The 20,144-nt window shown below is 40.3% G+C and overlaps 1 protein-coding gene and 1 non-coding gene across 2 annotated transcripts; one reads left to right on the top strand and one right to left on the bottom strand.

Annotated features, from left to right (window-relative positions):
* Positions 1-3,958: 3,958 nt before the first annotated feature.
* LOC133827778 (small nucleolar RNA R71) lies at positions 3,959-4,065 on the bottom strand. Its single transcript, XR_009890429.1, has one exon. It is a non-coding gene; the product is annotated as a small nucleolar RNA R71 (small nucleolar RNA).
* Positions 4,066-18,480: 14,415 nt separating this feature from the next.
* LOC133823745 (stemmadenine O-acetyltransferase-like) lies at positions 18,481-19,834 on the top strand. Its single transcript, XM_062256597.1, has one exon. It carries the CDS (start codon positions 18,536-18,538, stop codon positions 19,832-19,834), a length of 1,299 nt encoding a protein of 432 aa, XP_062112581.1. The 5' UTR covers positions 18,481-18,535.
* The last annotated feature ends 310 nt before the right edge of the window (positions 19,835-20,144 follow it).

A 20,144-nucleotide genomic window follows, 5' to 3' on the forward strand; every position in this document is an offset into this window, starting at 1 on the left:
GTATCGTTCCCTGGCCTTTCCGCTCTTTCTCGCGAGGTGCGGGCCTCCACAGATGGTTAACAATGTGTCAGTCACGGGGGCAGGTTGCAAAGGTGGCGAGCGTTGGCGTGTGGGCGCTTGCTCGTTACCACCTGGAGCTTTTCATTGGGAATTTCCCGAGGCCCGTACATATCTTCTCAAGTGTCCTTGTCTGATAAGGAACTCGATCTCATCCTTCAACTGGTTGCATTCATTTGTGTCATGTCCGTAGTCGTTATGATAACGACAGAACTTGGTAGTGTCTTTTTTCGAAATATCCTTCCGAATGGGGGCAGGCTTCTTATAAGGCACACTGGAACTCGTGGCCTGATAAACCTCCCCCCGAGACTCAACTAGGGCAGTGTAGTTAGTGAACCGAGGTTCATAACGGTTACCCTTGGCTCGTTTATTATCGGAGGTGGAAGGCTCATTGTGTGGCTGTTTTCCACCATTCTTGCCATTGCTGTTACCGTTCCCGTTGCCCTTGTCGTTAGGCTTAGACCCATTGGCGGCTTTGGCGGGCTCGGTAGCCTTCTTATCCTTTCTTGGAGGCTTTCCATCGTCGGCAATGGCATCTTCGAGCTTGATGTAATGATCAGCCCGGTCCAAGAATTCCAGGGTAGTTCTGACCCCATCTTTTCGGAGGCTTTTCCAGAGAGGTGTGCGACGCCTAACCCCTGCGGTTATGGCCATCATTTTGCCTTCGTCCCCCACCATTTTTGCTCTAGTGGCTGCTCGCATAAAGCCCTGGATGTAGTCCTTTAGTGGTTCTCCATCCTGTTGGCGTATTTCAACCAGCTCCTTTACGAACATCTCCTAGGAAACTATGCTCGCAGGAGGGAACTTGAAAAACCACTCCTGCGTGGCATCAGAAAGTGTTGCTGGGAAGATCCTGCACTGAGCATCTTTGGACACTTTCTGAATGTCCATTTGTATCTCAAACTTATTGACGTGAGACACCGGGTCACCGTACCCATCAAAGTTCGGAAGCGTAGGCATTTTAAACTTGCTCGGAGTCTCTACCATGGCTATCCTATGGACGAAAGGAGTGCCTGTTCTCCTGTCATGGTCGATGTAAGATGTTCTTCCCCCGACCAGCTGTTGCACCGCTTGGTTGAGGGAATCTATCTGGACCTGCACAACGATTCTGTTGCTGGGGGGATGTTCTCGCCATGTCGCTCACGGCGATCATTGAGAACATCTCTCAAATCCTCGTCTCTTCTCCGCTGCTCGCTAGCTCCGAGCCGGTTGAAGACGTTATTTTTCTGGGGTTTCCCCCCAGCGTCCCGTCTGTTGGGTTGGTCATCTTGAGGTATCTGGCACCTGACTCCACCACTTTCTTCATTCCTCCGACTGGCATTTCCTTTGCCTGAGTCGGCCTCATTGTAACCATGGCCATCTCTAAATCTTGATTGACGATGGTGGGATCGACTGTTCCCTCGATTTCCTTCCCCGGCTAAAACGTCTCGAGCGTTAGAGGGTGGCCTGCGTTGGTCGTTAGGCCCCCGTGCATTATCATGCCGTGGGGGACCTCGGACCGTAGAGCCTAACTCTGAGTTCCTCCTATTACTAGGAGGATATTGACCTCTATTCGGAAGGTTCGGCTCGTCGCCCCTATGGCGTCTAGGACTGCGAGGCTGATGCCCGATCCTATTCTGCCTCTGATGCGGGGGATTGCCGCGACCAGCTTGGGATGGAGGCTGTGCCTCAGGGTCCAGTGGGACATCGTCATGGGACACCTGAGGCTGTTTGGGCCTTCTGCCTCGAGGGCTGCCATGGCTTTGCTCTGGCGACAGTCCATCTCAGCCTGCCTCTCGCTTAACTCCACGCGCTGCCGTTCTATTTCTTGCTGCTGCCGTGCCATGATTTCGGCAGCACTTTCCTGGCTGGCCCTCAGATTGGCCAGCTCTTCGTGCATGATAAACGAGTTTTAGGCTCGTTTATGGTCTAAGTTTTTAGGCTATTTTTCATTAGTTAGGATTATTTGATTTTGGAATTATGCTCGTTTGTTCATGTTTCAGGGTAATTAATGCTAAAGTGATACAAATAATGAAAAGAAGCGAAAGATGAACAAAATCGGGACGAATTTGTGAATTGTTTGGGTTCTGTAAGTAGCGCTACAACGCCACTAAGGGAGCACAGTAGCGCTAGGAAGAATTTCTGAAGAAGCTCGGCTCTGACTTTAGCGCTACGACGCTACAACATCAGCGCTACAGCGCTTGGACGCAGTTTTCAGGAAGTTCGTTCCTAACTTTAGCGCTACATCGCTACGTTAAGAGCGCTACAGCGCTGGTGCCTAGATTTTCCCCCATTTTTTTCTGACTTTAGCGCTACAGCGCTGGTGTCGCGATTTTTGACATATCTGATCACTTTTTGATGGGCAATCGAGTCTTTTCACGTGGGGGATTTGGTAGGGATTTTTGGAGAAACATATGTGCGACTGAAGGACGGCTGAAGAGGGTACGACGGCTGGGTGTAAGAATACCATCTTGGAGGATTCATTCCTGTGTTTTTTTTTCATCTTTTTCTTTAAATTTTTATGTTTGTAATTGAATTATCTTATTGCTAGAATGAATATTGTGGGCTAATTTCTTCTTTAGGGCTATTATGTGAATCTTTTGGAAACCCTTTTATTGATTAATGCAGAATTATTGTTTTTCTTCATCTCTTTCAATTCCTTACAATCTGTGTCACTTGTGAAATTATTGATTGATCACCTCTAATTGTTATTTCATGAATCAAAATGAAATCTGAAAAGTGAAATTTGATATGCTTTGATTGTTTGGATGCAAATTCAATTTAGAACGAAAGTATCTAGATTGTTTGCCTATTTTTCTGAGTTGCGTGGTTAATGCCTTCTACATGATTCAACTTACCATAGAAATATAGGAAGTTGTCATTTAGATTGAATTTTATAAATCTTAACCAGATTATGAATTGTTTTTGCAACTTATTCTTGAATAGGGAGAAGAGGATATAAATTCTTGCATTAGGAAATAAAAGGGGGGAAAATAGAGGATCATAATTGTCCTAATTTCATTTTCTCTGTCATTTTGTTTAAATTCTCATTGTACTTCGTTAATATTTTTCTTTGTTTGAAATCTCTGAAATTGTTTAATCAAATAGAATTAAAAAGATTGATTGATTGGTAATTGATAAATCATTCCTTGAGGACGATACTTGGTTTTTACCATTTTATTACGAATTGCGACTGTGTGCACTTGCATAGCAAAATTATCGCAACAAGTTTTTGGCGCCGTTGCCGGGGACTGAAAATAATTATCAATATCAGTCTAATAGATTTTTATTCTAATTTGATTTTAATTTCTCTTGTTTATAATCTGTTTAGTTGCTTAATTTATCTATCTCAGGTGAACTGTGTTATATGCGTAGCAGAAGAGGAGCAGACAAACTTGTTCCTTTGAATCCTGAGATTGAAAAGTCCTGCAAGCAAAACAGAAAGAACAAGAGGGAGGCCCAGAAATCTGTGAAGATGGCACAGAATGAAGGGGATGGCAGGAATGCTTTAATTCCTGAAATTGTACAAGGGGGTCAGGCTCAGAACAATGCTGAGAGGAGCTTGAGAGATTATGTACTGCCCACTCTGATGGGAGTACAAAACAGTATACGCCCACCAGCTGTAGAGGCCAACAATTTTGAAATCAAGCCAGCTATTCTACAAATGGTGCAATCCTCTGTGCAATTTAATGGGTTGCCTTCTGAAGATCCTCACACCCATTTGTCTAATTTTCTGGAATTGTGTGGAACCTTCAGATACAATGGGGTGAGTGATGATGCAATTAAACTTAGGCTTTTCCCATTTTCTCTGAGGGACAGAGCTAAAAGTTGGCTGAACTTGTTGCAACCAAACTCCATTGTCACCTGGCAAGATCTAGCTCAGAAGTTTGTGTCAAAATTCTTCCCTCCGTCCAAAGCTGCTAAATTGAGGGGAGAGATCAATAATTTTTGCCAGAATGATGGAGAGTCATTGTATGAAGCTTGGGAACATTTTAAGGAACTCTTGAGAAGATGTCCTCATCATGGCATTGAATAGTGGATGCTAGTACAGAATTTTTACAATGGTTTATGTCCTACAACAAGAACTATTATTGATGCTGCAGCGGGTGGTACTTTTATGAGCATGAGTGCAATTGGTGCTTATGAGCTGCTGGAGGACATGGCCACCAATAATCATCAGTGGTCTGAGGAAAGATAATCAGGAGTTAGAAAGGTAGCTGGGGTGCATGAGCTGGATGCAATCACTGCTCTAACAGCACAAGTAGCCTCCTTGACGAAAAAGTTACAACAGAGCACTGTATCTGCTAATGCGGTTCAGATGGCAGTGAGGTGTGAAATGTGTGGTGGTTCTCATTCTGTCGATCAGTGCCCTATCAATATGAATAATAACACTCCGATGGATCATGCTCAAGTTCAAGCGGTGGGAAACTTCCAAAGGCCACTCAATAACCCATTCTCCAATACTTACAATCCTGGGTGGCGAAATCATCCCAATTTTTCTTGGAAGAATAATCAAGGCTAACAACCTCAGTTTCAGGGCCGATTTCAGAATAACATGCCTCAGCCACTTATGTATCAAGCTTCATCATCACAACAGCCTAGGCCGTAACAATCAATGAATCAAGCTCAACCTGAAAGGCCTAATGAACTGCAAGCTGCATTATTGACTCTCACCAATACTCAAACCCAGTTTATGACAAAGACTAGATCTTCTATCAGAAACCTGGAAACACAAGTTGGGCAGTTGGCCAATATGCTCAATAACAGACCACAGGGAAATTTGCCCAGTATACTGAAGTCAACCCTAAGGAGCAAGTTCAGGAAATTACTCTGAGGAGTGGGAAGCAGATTGAGCAGCCTAGACCTCCACAGGCAGTGGTTCAGAATAAAGAGATGGGTGAACAATCTAATTCAAAAAGGGGTATGGAAGAGCACCAGCTTCCAGAAAAGAGTTTGCCAGTTGTTATTGAGCAGCCAGTTCGAGTTCCATACCCTCAAAGGCTTAGAAAGACTACACTAGATAAACAATTTTCTAAGTTTCTAGAGGTGTTTAAAAAGCTGCACATAAACATTCCTTTTGCTGAGGCCTTGGAGCAGATGCCCAGCTATGTGAAATTCATGAAGGAGATTCTGTCAAAGAAAATGAGGATGAAGGACTATGAGACTGTAGCACTCACTGAAGAGTGCAGCTCGATATTACAGAGAAAGCTACCCCAAAAGCTGAGAGATCCGGGGAACTTCACCATACCTTGCACCATTGGAAAATTTGAATGCAAACATACTTTATGTGATCTGGGGGCGAGTATTAATCTGATGCCCTTATCTGTGTTTAGAAGACTTGGCTTGGGGGAGGCAAAGCCAACAATTGTCACTTTACAGCTCGCAGACCGATCGTTGACACATCCACGGGGTATTATTGAAGATCTTCTTGTGAAGGTGGATAAGTTCATATTTCCATCTGACTTTATTGTTTTGTACATGGAGGAGGATACAGATGTACCAATTATTCTCGGTAGGCCATTTCTAGCCACAGGCCAAGCTCTTATTGATGTTCACAAAGGAGAGCTTAAGCTTAGAGTTCAAGGAGAAGAGGTGGTCTTTAATGTCTTCAAGTCCATGAAGTATCCGGTGGCTAGTGACAGTTGCTATAGTGTAGATGTGATAGAGAAGGCAGTCTCCAAGAGAAGGATGAGTAGTGATGCTTTAGAGGCAGTATTATTGGGTGATGAGGTCGATGATGATGATGATGCTGAGATCAGAGATTGTGTAAACTGGATCAATTCTTTCTTGCCATATTGGAAGAAGTTTCAAGAATTAGCAGATGCGCCTGATAAACCACTGACATCCATTCAGCAGCCACCACAGCTGGAATTGAAGGTTCTCCCAGACCACTTGCGGTATGCTTACTTGGGAGAGAATGAAACTTTATCTGTCATTTTGTCAGCTGACCTGTCAAAGATAGAATTAGAGAAACTGTTGAGGGTTTTAAGGGAGCATAAATTGGCCATTGGGTGGACCTTGGCGGATATTAGAGGAATAAGCCCATCGACAGTGATGCATAAAATCTTATTGGAGGAGAATAGCAAGCCATCCATAGAGGCCCAGAGAAGACTCAATCCAGCCATGAAGAAAGTAGTACTGGAGCAAATTCTTAAATGGTTGGATGTTGGGGTGATCTACCCAATTTCTGATAGCGCATGGGTGAGCCCTGTGGAAGTGGTACCTAAAAAGGGTGGTATGACAGTGGTGAAAAATGAAAACAATGAACTCATCCCAACAAGAACTGTAACGGGGTGGCGGATTTGTATAGACTACCGCAAGCTCAATAAGGCAACAAGGAAGGATCATTTTCCTTTGCCTTTCCTTGATCAGATGCTTGACAGATTCGCGGGCCATAGCTACTGCTGTTTCTTGGATGGGTATTCAGGGTATCATCAGATCGCTATTGCACCAGAGGATCAAGAGAAAACAACTTTTACATGTCCTTATGGCACATTTGCTTTCAAAAGAATGCCATTTGGACTATGTAATGCCCCTACAACATTTCAACGGTGCATGATGGCCATATTTTCAGACATGGTAGAACGGTGTATTGAGATATTCATGGATAACTTCTCTGTTTTTGGCTCATCATTTGACCTCTGTTTGGGTAACTTGGAGAACGTGCTGAATCGTTGTGAGAAGGAAAATCTGGTGCTAAATTGGGAGAAATGCCATTTTATGGTGAAAGAGGGGATTGTTCTTGGCCATAAAATTTCGAGTGAGGGAATTGAGGTAGATAGAGCAAAAATTTCTACCATTGAAAAGCTGCCTCCACCAGTTTCAGTCAAAGGTGTTAGAAGTTTTCTTGGCCACGCTGGGTTCTATCGAAGATTCATAAAAGATTTCTCTAAAGTGTCCAAGCCTCTCTCAAATGTGCTTATGAATGGAGTTGTCTTTGATTTTAATGATGAATGTTTGAGGGCTTTCAATTTCTTGAAAGAAAAGCTTATTTCTGCTCCAATTGTGATAGCTCCGAATTGGGAATTGCCTTTTGAGTTGATGTGTGATGCCAGTGACTACGCAGTGGGGGCAGTTTTGGGACAGTGGATTGACAAGGTATTCAGGTCTATTTATTATGCTAGTCGGACTCTAAATGATGCTCAGCTGAATTATGCTACTACAGAAAAAGAGCTGCTAGCTATTGTGTTTGCTTGTGACAAATTTAGACCATATCTGATTGGTAACAAAGTGATTGTCTACACTGATCACTCTGCCATTAAATACTTGATGTCAAAGAAAGATGCCAAGCCCCGCCCGATTAGATGGATTCTTTTGCTTCAAGAATTTGACATGGAAATTCGTGACAAGAAGGGCAGCGAGAATGTGGTAGCTGATCATCTCTCTAGACTTGAAGTGGAGGAGACTGAAAATAAGAAAGCAGTGCAAATCAATGATCACTTTCCTGATGAGCAGCTGTTTGGGGTAAGTGAGACTTTAGCTGTCCCTTGGTTTGCTGACATAGTGAACTTCTTGGTTGCCAAGATTGTGCCTCCTGAAATGTAAAAGCAGCAATTAAAGAAATTATTTTCTGAGGTGAAACATTACTATTGGGAGGAGCCTATTCTTTATAGGCATTGTGTTGATTAGATTATCAGAAGGTGTGTTCCTGAAGAAGAGATGCAATCCATTCTTAATAACTGCACACTCAACAATGTGGAGGGCACTTTGGAGCATCAAGAACGGTGGCCAAGGTATTACAAAGTGGGTTCTATTGGCCTTCATTATTTAAGGATGCCAATGTTTTTGTCAAGGCATGTGATAGATGTCAGCGAACTGGTAATATCTCGAGGAGAAATGAAATGCCTTTACAGGGGATTCTTGAAGTGGAATTGTTTGATGTATGGGGCATCGATTTCATGGGGACTTTTCCACCATCTTACAACAATGAATATATTCTATTGGCAGTAGATTATGTATCCAAATGGGTGGAGGCTGCAGCAACTAGAGCCAATGCCGGTAAAACTGTGCTTAATTTTCTGCATAAACATATTTTTACTAGATTTGGCACTCCTCGAGCTCTTATTAGTGATGAAGGGAAACACTTTGTGAATAAGCAACTTGATGCATTGCTGGCACGTTATGGAGTATATCCTCGAAAAGCTTTGCCTTACCATCCTCAATCAAAGGGGCAAGCTGAAATTTCAAATAGAGAAATCAAGAGCATCCTTGAGAAGACTGTTGACAGTTCGAGGAAAAATTGGTCGAAGAAGTTAGATGATGCAATTTGGGCATACAGAACTGCATTCAAAACACCAATAGGCATGTCTCCTTACAGGTTGGTGTTTGGTAAAGCGTGTCATCTACCAGTTGCGTTGGAGCATAGGGCATTCTGGGCTATGAAAAAATTAAATTTTGATTGGAGTGCAGCCAGTGAACGAAGGTCGTTGCAACTGAATGAACTTGATGAGTTCAGAAATGAGGCTGATGAAAATGCCAAGATTTATAAGGAGAGAACAAAGGCTTGGCATGACAAGAACTTAGTTAGGAAGGAGTTCCAATCAGGGCAGAAGGTACTTCTTTTTAATTCAAGGCTGAGACTTTTTCCTGGGAAATTGAAGTCAAGATGGTCAGGACCATTCACTGTTGTTCAGGTCTTTCCATATGGTTCTGTAGAAGTTCGGGGTAACTCAGGTGATTCCTTTAAAGTCAATGGCCAGAGATTGAAACCCTACTTGGGTGGTACTTTTGATCAAGCAAAGTCTATCCTCCTTCTGAAGCCTCTCTGAAGAGGGGTCTAGCGTCCGGCTAAATGGCGTTAACGACAGCGCTTTGAGGAGGCAGTTCTCAGTTGTAAATTCATTTTATTTTATTTTATTTGGTTTTGAACAATGAAGGGATTTTGTTTTTAGTTGTTATTTTTATTTTCATGTATTGTTTGAACCGTGAAAATCGTGAAAAAAAATAAAAATAAAAATAAAAATATAAAAATGTGGTGATTGAAGGTGCCATAGCGCTACGACGCTCTTCTCAGAGAAGAAAAAGAAATTCGGGGTTTAATCAGCGTTACAGCGCTGGTTCCAGAGGCTAGACTCCCAGACCGCACATTAGCGCTACAGCGCTATACACATAGCGCTACAGCGCTATGACCAGTAATTTTTATATAACAGAGTGGTTTCGTTTATTTCCCCCTCATTCCTTCTATTTCTTTTTTTGTTTACTTCATTTTGCCTCTCCCCCATCTCCTTCATAGCTCCATAGATTTTTCCTTTCAACCTCTCCCTAGAAATTTCACCACACCTTCTCTCTCTCATTTATTTCTTCTTCTGTTTCTCTCATTTCTTTGATTTCTTCTCCAACCCATTCACATTTCCCCAATCATTTGAAACCCTAAAAATTCACTGATTTAATTTCTTAATGGAGATGGAAATTTTCAAGGGGCTGTCCTAATTCAAGCATAAAGGAGTCCATTGCAAGGTTGGGTAAGTGGGTCCTCACCCTTTTCCCCTCAGATTTTTTGTGGTATTTGGGATTGGCTTGTTTTGATTGATTGAAGAGGGTGGATCCTTTCTGTGGCTTGGGTTTGGGGATTTTAGTTGATCTGCTTGAAAGATTGAATATTGTAACTGTTTGTGAAGAGGAAAAGGGTTCATTTGTAGGGGAGGTGCTGTCAAAATTCTGTTTTGTGGGTTGGTGAGAGTGTAGATAATGGCCCCTAAGAGTAGAGCGGGTAGAAATAAGGATAAAGGTAAGGGACAAGCATCTGCGTCTCAACCAAGGGAGGATAGTTCTGAGCATGAGTACGATGAGACTAGGTTTATCAATTTCAAGGCTCAGGAGCGGTATGAGAAATTTGTTAGAAAGCCTTTGATTCCCGAGCGTGAAGTGGAATTTCAGTCTGAACCTTTTGCTCATCAGATTTTTGAACGGGTTCGGGAAAATCTTATGAATAGGAAATGGGGAGATTTTGTAACTAGATTGGCACAGGCTAATGTATCATTGGTATATGAGTTTTATGCGAACTTAAGAGATAAACACAATGATACAGTCTTTGTTCGAGGTAAGCGTGTGCCTTTCACTGCTTAATTGATTAATAAGGTGTTCAAAGCCCCGCACATAAAACAGGAGGAGGAGGAATATGCTCAGTTCTTGAATGGATCTATAGATTTTGCGGCTGTGGCTAATAGACTATGCTTTGAAGGCGCTCCCTGGAATTTATCTGGCAGTCTCCCTAAGAGTATAGAATCGTGTAGCTTAACATTAAGGCGAGATTTTGGGCGTTCTTTGTGTGTACTCGATTTATGCCGGTTAGTCATGTGTTTGATATGACTAAAGATCGAGTCTTATTGATGTACGCATTGATGCTGGGCGTGAGTGTTAATCCGGGTATTTGGATCAAGGCCAACATTAATTTTATTGAAAAAGGGCACACTACTGGAGGTTTGGCCCATGGATCCGTCATCACGATGTTGTGCTGTAAGGCTGGTGTTCCAGAATTTGTTACTGATATTTATCATTCGCTGCAACAACCGTTGTCCATCAATTTGATGAATGACTATCCTGAGCCTGCTCTATATGTGCCGCAGGCAAGAAAAAAGGGAAAGCGCCGTGTGGAAACTGATTTGGAGGAAGAAGCTGAACTAGTATTATTGGGTGGCAGTAGCAATTCAAGTTTGCAGCAAGTTAATGACAAGTTGGATGATCTAATCCAACAAAATCAATATGTGGTTCAACAACAGCATATGGTGAATCAGTATTTGGGCCAGCGATATGATTATGAAGTGAGTCATGTGGCTCAATTAAACAATTTGGTGAGCCGCTGGTCGCTAGATGAATCGGATCGCACTTATTTTGCTCCACCACCGCCCTATCCACTGTACTCTCCATTTTACCCTCCGCCTCCACCCCCGTCCTTTGCATGTTTTCCTGAACCTCCACCTCCGCAGTCTCAGCCTTTTGAAGGTCCTTCGTTCCAACTACCACCACCGCCATACTGATGTGGCTGGTTAGGTAAGTTCTCTCCCTCTGTTCTTTTCTTTATCACATTGGGGACAATGTGCATCTTAAGTTTGGGGGGGGGGGGGGTGGGGGAGCTTATTTTGTTTTGTTTTATTTTTATTTTTGTGCATTGTTTAGTTTAGATTTTAGTCTCTTGTGTTATTTTCTGTGGTTGTTTAGTGTAATTGTTAAGCCATCATTCGTGTCTGTTGTTGCTTTGTCTTTGCTCGTGAAAAGGAATTTGAATTCAACTGTGTGCTTGGTTCAATTGTTTTAGAGTTTAATTTAAAGGTTTTGTGGGAAATTTTTAATATGTTTTGAAAATGCAACATTTTGGATTTTATTATATATGTTGACTAGGGTTGGTGGTATGACAATTTGAATTTGATAGAACTTGCATTATTTGGCCTTTGAGGCGAAATCCTTGATGACATGTGTTTTGAAAAGTGATTTAGGAAATTTTATTGGATCGATTGTGCTTTTCAAGCCAACCTTGATTTGATTTTCCCTAGATACCCTCTTTGAGCCTAAAAGTCTACCTTTTATTGTTAAACACTTGTTTTTGAGCTTAACCGAATACCTTATTATTTTTCCATTCCTAGATTTGTTCCATGAGCTTATAAAATCTAATAGGGGATTGATTTATAATGGGTGTTACTCTTGTGTATTGGTGTTGGCAATAGAAAAAAAAAATTCAAGAAAAGATTGAGAAATAAAATAAAAAATAAAAAATAAAATAAAAAAAAGAGAGAAACTACTTTTCTTTTGATGTCCCCATTAAAATGCATAAGTTTGGGGGAAAGGTAGTAAATATATATATAAAAAAAAAAAAAAAAACTCTCTAGTGTTTAAATTTCTCAATCTTTGGAAATAAAGAGGATCTTTGGGTTGTGTTAAATTGTGTGGTGAATATCAAGCTTGGGTGTAAAGTTTATATGCTTATGGTAATGATTGAGCCTAAATGACAATTTCATCTACCCTTGCCTAAGCCTAACGCTATAACCCGTGAAAGTCCTTTTGATTTCAAAACACGTGTTATTGACATTAGTGGAGAAGGTTAAGTAATGCAAGCATATTGAAAAATTGGTTTGTGGAATTGTCTGGAATGAGTTGAGCATATATGACAGAGTCAAAGTGTTGTAGTCATTTTCATGATATATTATTGATTTCCCTAATTGAACTTTACAAACTGGACTTAAAGGCAATTGGGCTGAAATTCTGGTTATTATTATTGCAATTGAGATTTCATGAGTTTTGGCAAAGCAGTGTAGATGGTAATGATGGTTTAGCTTGTTCGTTTTGTGTTTGTTTCTTTTTGTTAGTTTAACTTGGTATTTACTCGAGGGCGAGTAAAGATTTAGTTTGGGGGAGTTTGATAAACGAGTTTTAGGCTCGTTTATGGTCTAAGTTTTTAGGCTATTTTTCATTAGTTAGGATTATTTTATTTCATAATTATGCTTGTTTGTTCATGTTTCAGGGTGATTAATGCTAAAGTGATACAAATAATGAAAAGAAGCGAAAGTGGAACAAAATCGGGACGAATTTGTGAATTTTTTGGGTTCTGTACAACGCCACTAAGGGAGCGCCGTAGCGCTAGGAAGAATTTCTGAAGAAGCTCGGCTCTGACTTTAGCGCTACAGTGCTACAACATCAGCGCTACAGCGCTTGGACGCAGTATTCAGGAAGTTCGTTCCTGACTTTAGCGCTACAGCGCTGGTGCCCAGATTTTCCCCCATTTTGTTTCTGACTTTAGCGCTACAGCGCTACAATGACAGCGCTACCGTGCTGGTGTCGCGATTTTTGACATATCTGATCACTTTTTGATGGGAAATCGAGTCTTTTCACGTGGGGGATTTGGTAGGGATTTTTGGAGAAACATATGTGCGACTGAAGGACGGCTGAAGAGGGTACGACGGCTGGGTGTAAGAATACCATCTTGGAGGATTCATTCCTGTGTTTTTTTTTCATCTTTTTCTTTAAATTTTTATGTTTGTAATTGAATTATCTTATTGCTAGAATGAATATTGTGGGCTAATTTCTTCTTTAGGGCTATTATGTGAATCTTTTGGAAACCCTTTTATTGATTAATGCAGAATTATTGTTCTTCTTCATCTCTTTCAATTCCTTACAATCTGTGTCATTTGTGCAATTATTGATTGATCACCTCTAATTTTTATTTCATGAATCAAATTGAAATCTGAAAAGTGAAATTTGATATGCTTTGATTGTTTGGATGCAAATTCAATTTTGAACGAAAGTATCTAGATTGTTTGCCTATTTTTCTGAGTTGCGTGGTTAATGCCTTCTACATGATTCAACTTACCATAGAAATATAGGAAGTTGTCATTTAGATTGAATTTTATAAATCTTAACCAGATTATGAATTGTTTTTGCAACTTATTCTTGAATAGGGAGAAGAGGATATAAATTCTTGCATTAGGAAATAAAAGGGGGGAAAATAGAGGATCATAATTGTCCTAATTTCATTTTCTCTGTCATTTTGTTTAAATTCTCATTGTACTTCGTTAATATTTTTCTTTGTTTGAAATCTCTGAAATTGTTTAATCAAATAGAATTAAAAAGATTGATTGATTAATAATTGATAAATCAGTCCTTGAGGACGATACTTGGTTTTTACCATTTTATTACGAATTGCGACTGTGTGCACTTGCATAGAAAAATTATCGCAACAGTGCAACGCCCCCAAAGTACTTTTTAGTGTTTCGTTGTCCATTTCTTCGTCCTCAAATTCCAAATGTGGCTCATCCTCAGCCACGTTGGGAGGGGGAGGAGGAGGCGGGTTAGATGGTGCAGCGCCAGCCGCCTGTCCAGTTTTCCTGGTAGTTTTCCCCATTGGTTTTCTCAACGGTGATATATCAAGCTCTCAATGAAAGCACCAGAATGTTGACCCTGATTTTTGGAAACTGACACGGAGTCAAAATACGCTTGACATGGATGAATGCGTTGAAAAGAACGTGATGACGAAAATAATAAGAACACGATATTTTATAGTGGTTCGGCCCCAGGATCTGGTAATAACCTACGTCCACTTAGATTGTTATTGATGTGAGATCCAAAGGAGTGATCAAAGAACTAGGGTTCAATGAGTTTCACCAACCTCTGAAGAACAATACAATATGACTAATTTGATAACTCTAATCTCAAGTGATCTAGAAATTAGAAAAAGAAAAAAGGATCCTCTTCCCTGAGCCCTCTCTTCTATTTATAAGCTCAGGGAAGATTTACATTGATTTGTTACAGATATGATTTCCTAAATAATCGGATACTCAGGAAATCATGGGAGATAATTTCGGATTCCATCATAACTGCCTAAGATTCCCTCCGCGTATTTTGTGCATATGACTAGGCTAGTCGTATAAAGGAACCGATCACATGATACTGAATATCTACCTGGTCGATAGTCGAGCACAGATAATGCCAGATGTCAGCCACGTGTAATTAATGCCTGCCAAATCATTCACTTCTTGATTTTTGGGATAACAATAACCATTTTGAGTTGTAAATAACTTGTAAAAGTTTTTGATGGGCCCATGAATAGTTTTATGTATTAAATAAAATATATCATTTCCTTTTGATTGGTTTTCGACCTTAGCCTGTTAATAACACTTAGAAGCACGTTTTTAACCAAATGACTCGGGTAGCGAGTCAAATTTCCGATTCACCGTAACTGTTCTGGGGTAACCAGGGCGTTACAACTGGTATCAGAGCGTGCCAAGGTTTAGGATTCCTGTAGACTGGCTGGGCATGTACACACATCACTGAAGTCAAGCTCGACTCATGGTTTGGTAACTATTTATGTAGTTATATGCATAACTGCTTAAATATAGTATATATATGATTTACCTGTATGCATGAGACACCATGTTAAACCTGTGCCCTAAAATATTATATCCTCAGCAAATGTGTGCTAAATAGTACTAAGATTGCTGGAACATACTTATTAGTATTGTTGATTGTGAACTATTATGTGATACATGCTAAGTGCTAAATGTTATAAACATGTATCTGCTTGTATAATTGTATGACTGTGGAATATGATAATTGTCTGCTTGTTCTTGGACCGTAAGGTGGTAAGAGGTTTATTTATTACTACCTGACTGGTCGTATTGATCATTGTTTCAGCAAGGTATCAGTAATAAGAATGAATCCACAGCAAACAGATACTTCAGCTGGCCAGAGTGATCAATGCCAGAATAATAATAGTCAGGGTTAAGAGAATGACCAATCACAGATTCCACAGCCAGCTCCTGTAAACTGGCAGCAGATAGTTACCGATCTGCAGGCAACAATGTTGAGACAGGGAGAAGAGCTTCGTCTCCTGAGACAACAACAAGCGCCTGCAGTGGCCAGTGTATCAGAGGCACCTCCTGTGTCGGTGCCAGCAGCAGAGCATCTGCCTGAGGTTGGAAATAAATGGGAGCCTCTTTATGAAAGGTTCAGGAAGCAACAACCTCCAGTTTTTTAGGGCGGTGCAGATCTGGCCAAGGCAGAGTAGTGGATGAGTATGATTACTACTATCCTTGATTTCATGAGGGTAACTGGTAATGAGAGGGTGGCCTGTGCCACTTATATGTTTCGGGAGGATGCCCGAATTTGGTGGGAGGTTATTACCCAGGCCAAGAATGTTAATGCCCTAAGTTGGGAAGAGTTTCAGACTCTATTCAACGAGAAATATTATAATGATGCCATCAGGGCAACAAAAGCTGAGGAATTCATTAGGCTACTTCAGGGAAATTTGTCAGTCACTGAGTATGCCTCCCACCAAATGTGTGGGAAATCTCATTGGAAATTCGTCCAAGAAGTGCATCACAGAAATGTGTGGGACATCCCACTAGTTGAAGAACAAGCAGAGGATGTAGAAGTAGATGTTATGCACGACATAAGTTCCTCTAATTTCGAATTATTCATTGATCTTGGACCGTTGCCACAAATCAGCTTTGAACGTACGGGGGCTCCATTACAATTTGTTGAGATAGATAATGTTGCAATTGAGGAAGAGAGGGAGGAGGAAGAGGAAGAGGAAGAGGAGGAGGAGGAGGAAGAGGAAGTGGAGGAGGAGGAGGAGGAGGAAATTTAATATGAAGATGATGAAGATGAAGATGAACACATAGAAACTGATGATGATAGTGAAGATTATTATAGTGATTATTAAGTGGTAATTTTATATTATGCTGAAGTAATTATTTTTAACAATAATTGATTATTATAGTTATTATGTTTAGCATAAATGTAATTTTAATATCGATTAATTTGACAGATATGACTGATGTTATTACTCGATCTCACAGGGGTGATGGTGGAGGATGCGATCCTTTACGTGGACCGTAAGATATCCTAGCTGATTGTGAACGAGGTAATACTTTACCCATTGATATACTCTTTAAATTTTAACAATTAATCCATATTAATTTTAAAATATTAAATTTGTATACAATAGCGCCTCCAAACAAACGTGGACACCACAAAGAACATTTATGGTGGTTACACAGATAATGGACCACAAAACTGTTATGGTGGTTACACAGATACGCAGTGGCAAAAAGCCATTGAATTTTTTCGACGCCCAGAAATTATAGTATTAATTTCTTACTAAACTTAACTATCTTAATTAAATATATTACTAACGATAACTTTTTGCAGAAACGTTCTTGGGTCAACAAGGAAAATATGAAGAAACTGAAATAGCTTAGCTATGGAGGTTCTCAGTCAATCCCAGCGCTGCGCTATAAAAAAGTTAGTTAACTAATTAGTTTTAAGTTTGTTTTTCTTATTTACGTTTAATTATTAATTTTATAAAAATATACGTACGTGACAACACAATTTAGAGACTGGGCAACTTGAGCCTATCCCGGATCGCTGGATGGATACTCATCATAAATCAGGCACAAAGTGGGTGACAGAGACAGCCAAAAAAACTTGGGTATGTTAAGTTTTTTTAAACATTTTTCAAAAATTTAATTGTTTGTTTACAATACATAATTACATTATGTATTGTATCATAGGAGGAATTGCGTGCATATCACGATACATAGCAGACACAGACAACTGATACTGAGAGTTGCACACCAGTTTCAAGTGCGCCTAAAGATGACGACTTATCTTTGGCACAAACTATCTTCGGAAAACAACGTGGGCACCAGAAAGGATAAGAGACCGAACTCCATTTACTATTGATCCTCCACAAACTAGAGATGGAGAGATGTCTGAGACGAGAGAGCGTGTTCGACAATTAGAGGAGTACATCCGGACTCATTGTATCACCTTGGAATCTCATTGTGCCCCACCACCACCTGATGATCCCGTTGTTGGAGCACCGAGTCAGTAGGACTTATGTGTGAATTTTATTACTATGGACTATTACATTTTCATGTTTAGGACAACTCTTTATTTTGATTCAGCAAATATACTCTTATGTTTTTATTTATATGTTTAATATAAGTGTTTTAATTTTATTCTATTGTTTTATATTTAATTCATATTAAATAAATAGATAAATAAGTGAATAAACATTACAAATATAAAAAAAATTATTGGTTAATTCTATACCGAAGACATTGTCCTCGGTATAGCCCATCAATATGAAAATTTTGGGCTGGGTGTGCCGAGGACATTGTCCACTCTCTGCCGACGACATGTCCTCGGTAAAACTTATACCGAGAACATATTGAATGCCATCGGTAGAAGTTTGCCTCTACCGACGCGGCTGTACCGAGGACTTACTGCTGAGAACATGTTCTCAGTAGAGGCTATACCGAGAACATTCAAGCTTATGCCGCGACGACATTTGTTCTCGGTATAGGCCTTGTTTTTTTTAGGGTTTGAACTAGGGCAAAAGTGCAATCAACAACCACACTGAGAATGGTTTCAAACCACAAATTGCGGTGCGGTGTGGTGTAGTGTGGGCGGTTTGATGAATACTGCTAGTTGTTTATGAGGTGAATCGTGTGGTTTTTCTAATGTAGCCTCGTTTTAAGATCACCCTAGTTGTATATAATAAATTAAAATATACTGAACAAAAGGATCATGCCTCTCGAGAAGAAAGACAAAAAGGATAACGTTGCTAATTACGTATATAATCATTTTCCTATATTCATAAAGCTTGTTAGTTAATACATAATTAATCTTGCTTTTCTTGTAAATGTATATAAATCACGCTGGTGGACTAAGGGGCGAAGCTTTACATCTTACATTTCTTGTAAATAGATGTACTATACATCAATTCCAAAATAAAAAAAATAAAAAAAAGTTATCATATTTGCAAATCTATAATGCCGCAGAAAGATGCCAACAGCAAATAAAATCCGTCGTTATCTTACAAAAAAATTTGTCACATTACACAATAATTTACAGAAACTGTATATTGAAGATAAAAGCTAGGTCTTTTCTGATTAAAAAATCCAATTTGTATGTACCTTGTTGGTGCTATATATATATATATATATATATATAAATTAAGTTAACCAATGAAGTACTCTCCAAAAGAAATAAACCAACGTGAAAAATGAAGTTCGAAGTTGAATTAATCTCTAATGAGACTGTAAAGCCTTCTTCTCCAACCCCACACCATCTTCGTCATTACCAGCTATCCTTTCTCGACCAATCAAGTCCCAAAACCTACAGTCCTTTAGTCTTCTACTACCCTTTAAAAGACGACCATGATATTACTGAAATATCCAACAAGATCAAGACCTCTTTATCGGAGGTCTTAACCCTTTACTACCCTCTAGCTGGCCGAGTCATCAACGACCGATTCGTCGACTGTAATGACGAAGGAGTTTCCTACTCAGTAGCCCGAGTTATTTCCCCGTGCAGTCTTTCCGACGCGCTCGATAATCCAAACCTTAACGAAATATGTAACTTTCTTCCTTTCGAACTGTTTCCCATCACGGAATTTATCTTAGGCGTCCAACTCAACATCTTCGAATGCGGTGGAATCGCCGTCAGCCTATGCATTTCGCATAAGATCGCCGACGCATTGTCCTGCATCCTATTCGCCAAAACTTGGGTCACCTTCGCTCGGGGCGAAGCTGATCAAGTGCCTTGTCCGGAGTTCATTGCGGCGACTCTCTTTCCACCCAAGGATGATATCGGGTTCGACATGACTGCCGCGGTCACAAAGGAGATCGCTTCAAAGAGGTTTGTGATCAAGGCCTCTGTAATCGAGGATATCAGACTGAAACACCAATGCAATGGAGAAAGAACACCCGATGACTGCTCCCCGAAACGTCCCTCGCGAATCGAGTCCTTATCGGCTTTCATATGGAATCGTTACGTGGCTGCAATCAAGGACGAGTTATTGGAGGAAACTGAGAAGGGTTACGCAATGATTCATGCTGTGAATATTCGTACCAGGTTTGAGCCACAGCTGACAGAATATACTTTCGGAAATATTAGTCGTTGCAGCATCGCAATCTTGAGTACCGGGAAAGAGTACGGTTATGAGTTGGTGAAGCGAATAAGAGAAGGTATAGGAAAGTTGGACATGGAGTATTTGGAAAAGGTGAAGCAAGGAGAAGATAAATACATGGATTTGCTCCTGAGCTATGGTGGAGGAGTAATGATGAGAGGAGGACAGTACATATCGCTAAGCTTTACTAGTTTGTGTAGGTACCCTATTTATGAAGCTGACTTTGGGTGGGGCAATCCAGTATGGGTTAGCTCAGCCACTCTGTGTTATCCTAATGTCGTCGCTTTCATGGACACTAAATCTGGTGATGGAATTGAAGTATATATTGCATTGACGAGGGAACAGATGAGTAAGCTTGAAGCCGATGAGGAGTTTCTCAAAGCCGTTTCTTGATCCTTTGGTGTTTGCTAAGCACAGCATTGTCTAATAAATATATAGTATTAAGAATTAATAATGTTATGGAGCAAGATATCATCTCCAACCACAACATAATGCGCCATAATAAATGGTGCATATATTTTATACCAATTGCTATTTACATTTTAGGTACTCATGTAACAACACTTTATATTAATGAAAAATGCATGGATATTTTTTAAGACAATAATTGAATGGGAGAGTCCCTTATATGCGATTCCTTCAGTTGCTTTATTTTAATTATATGGAAAATAATCTATGCGATTTCTAGTGAGAAACTATTTGT

Source organism: Humulus lupulus, chromosome 3, assembly GCF_963169125.1.
Source record: "Humulus lupulus chromosome 3, drHumLupu1.1, whole genome shotgun sequence".
Taxonomy (NCBI): Eukaryota; Viridiplantae; Streptophyta; class Magnoliopsida; order Rosales; family Cannabaceae; genus Humulus; species Humulus lupulus.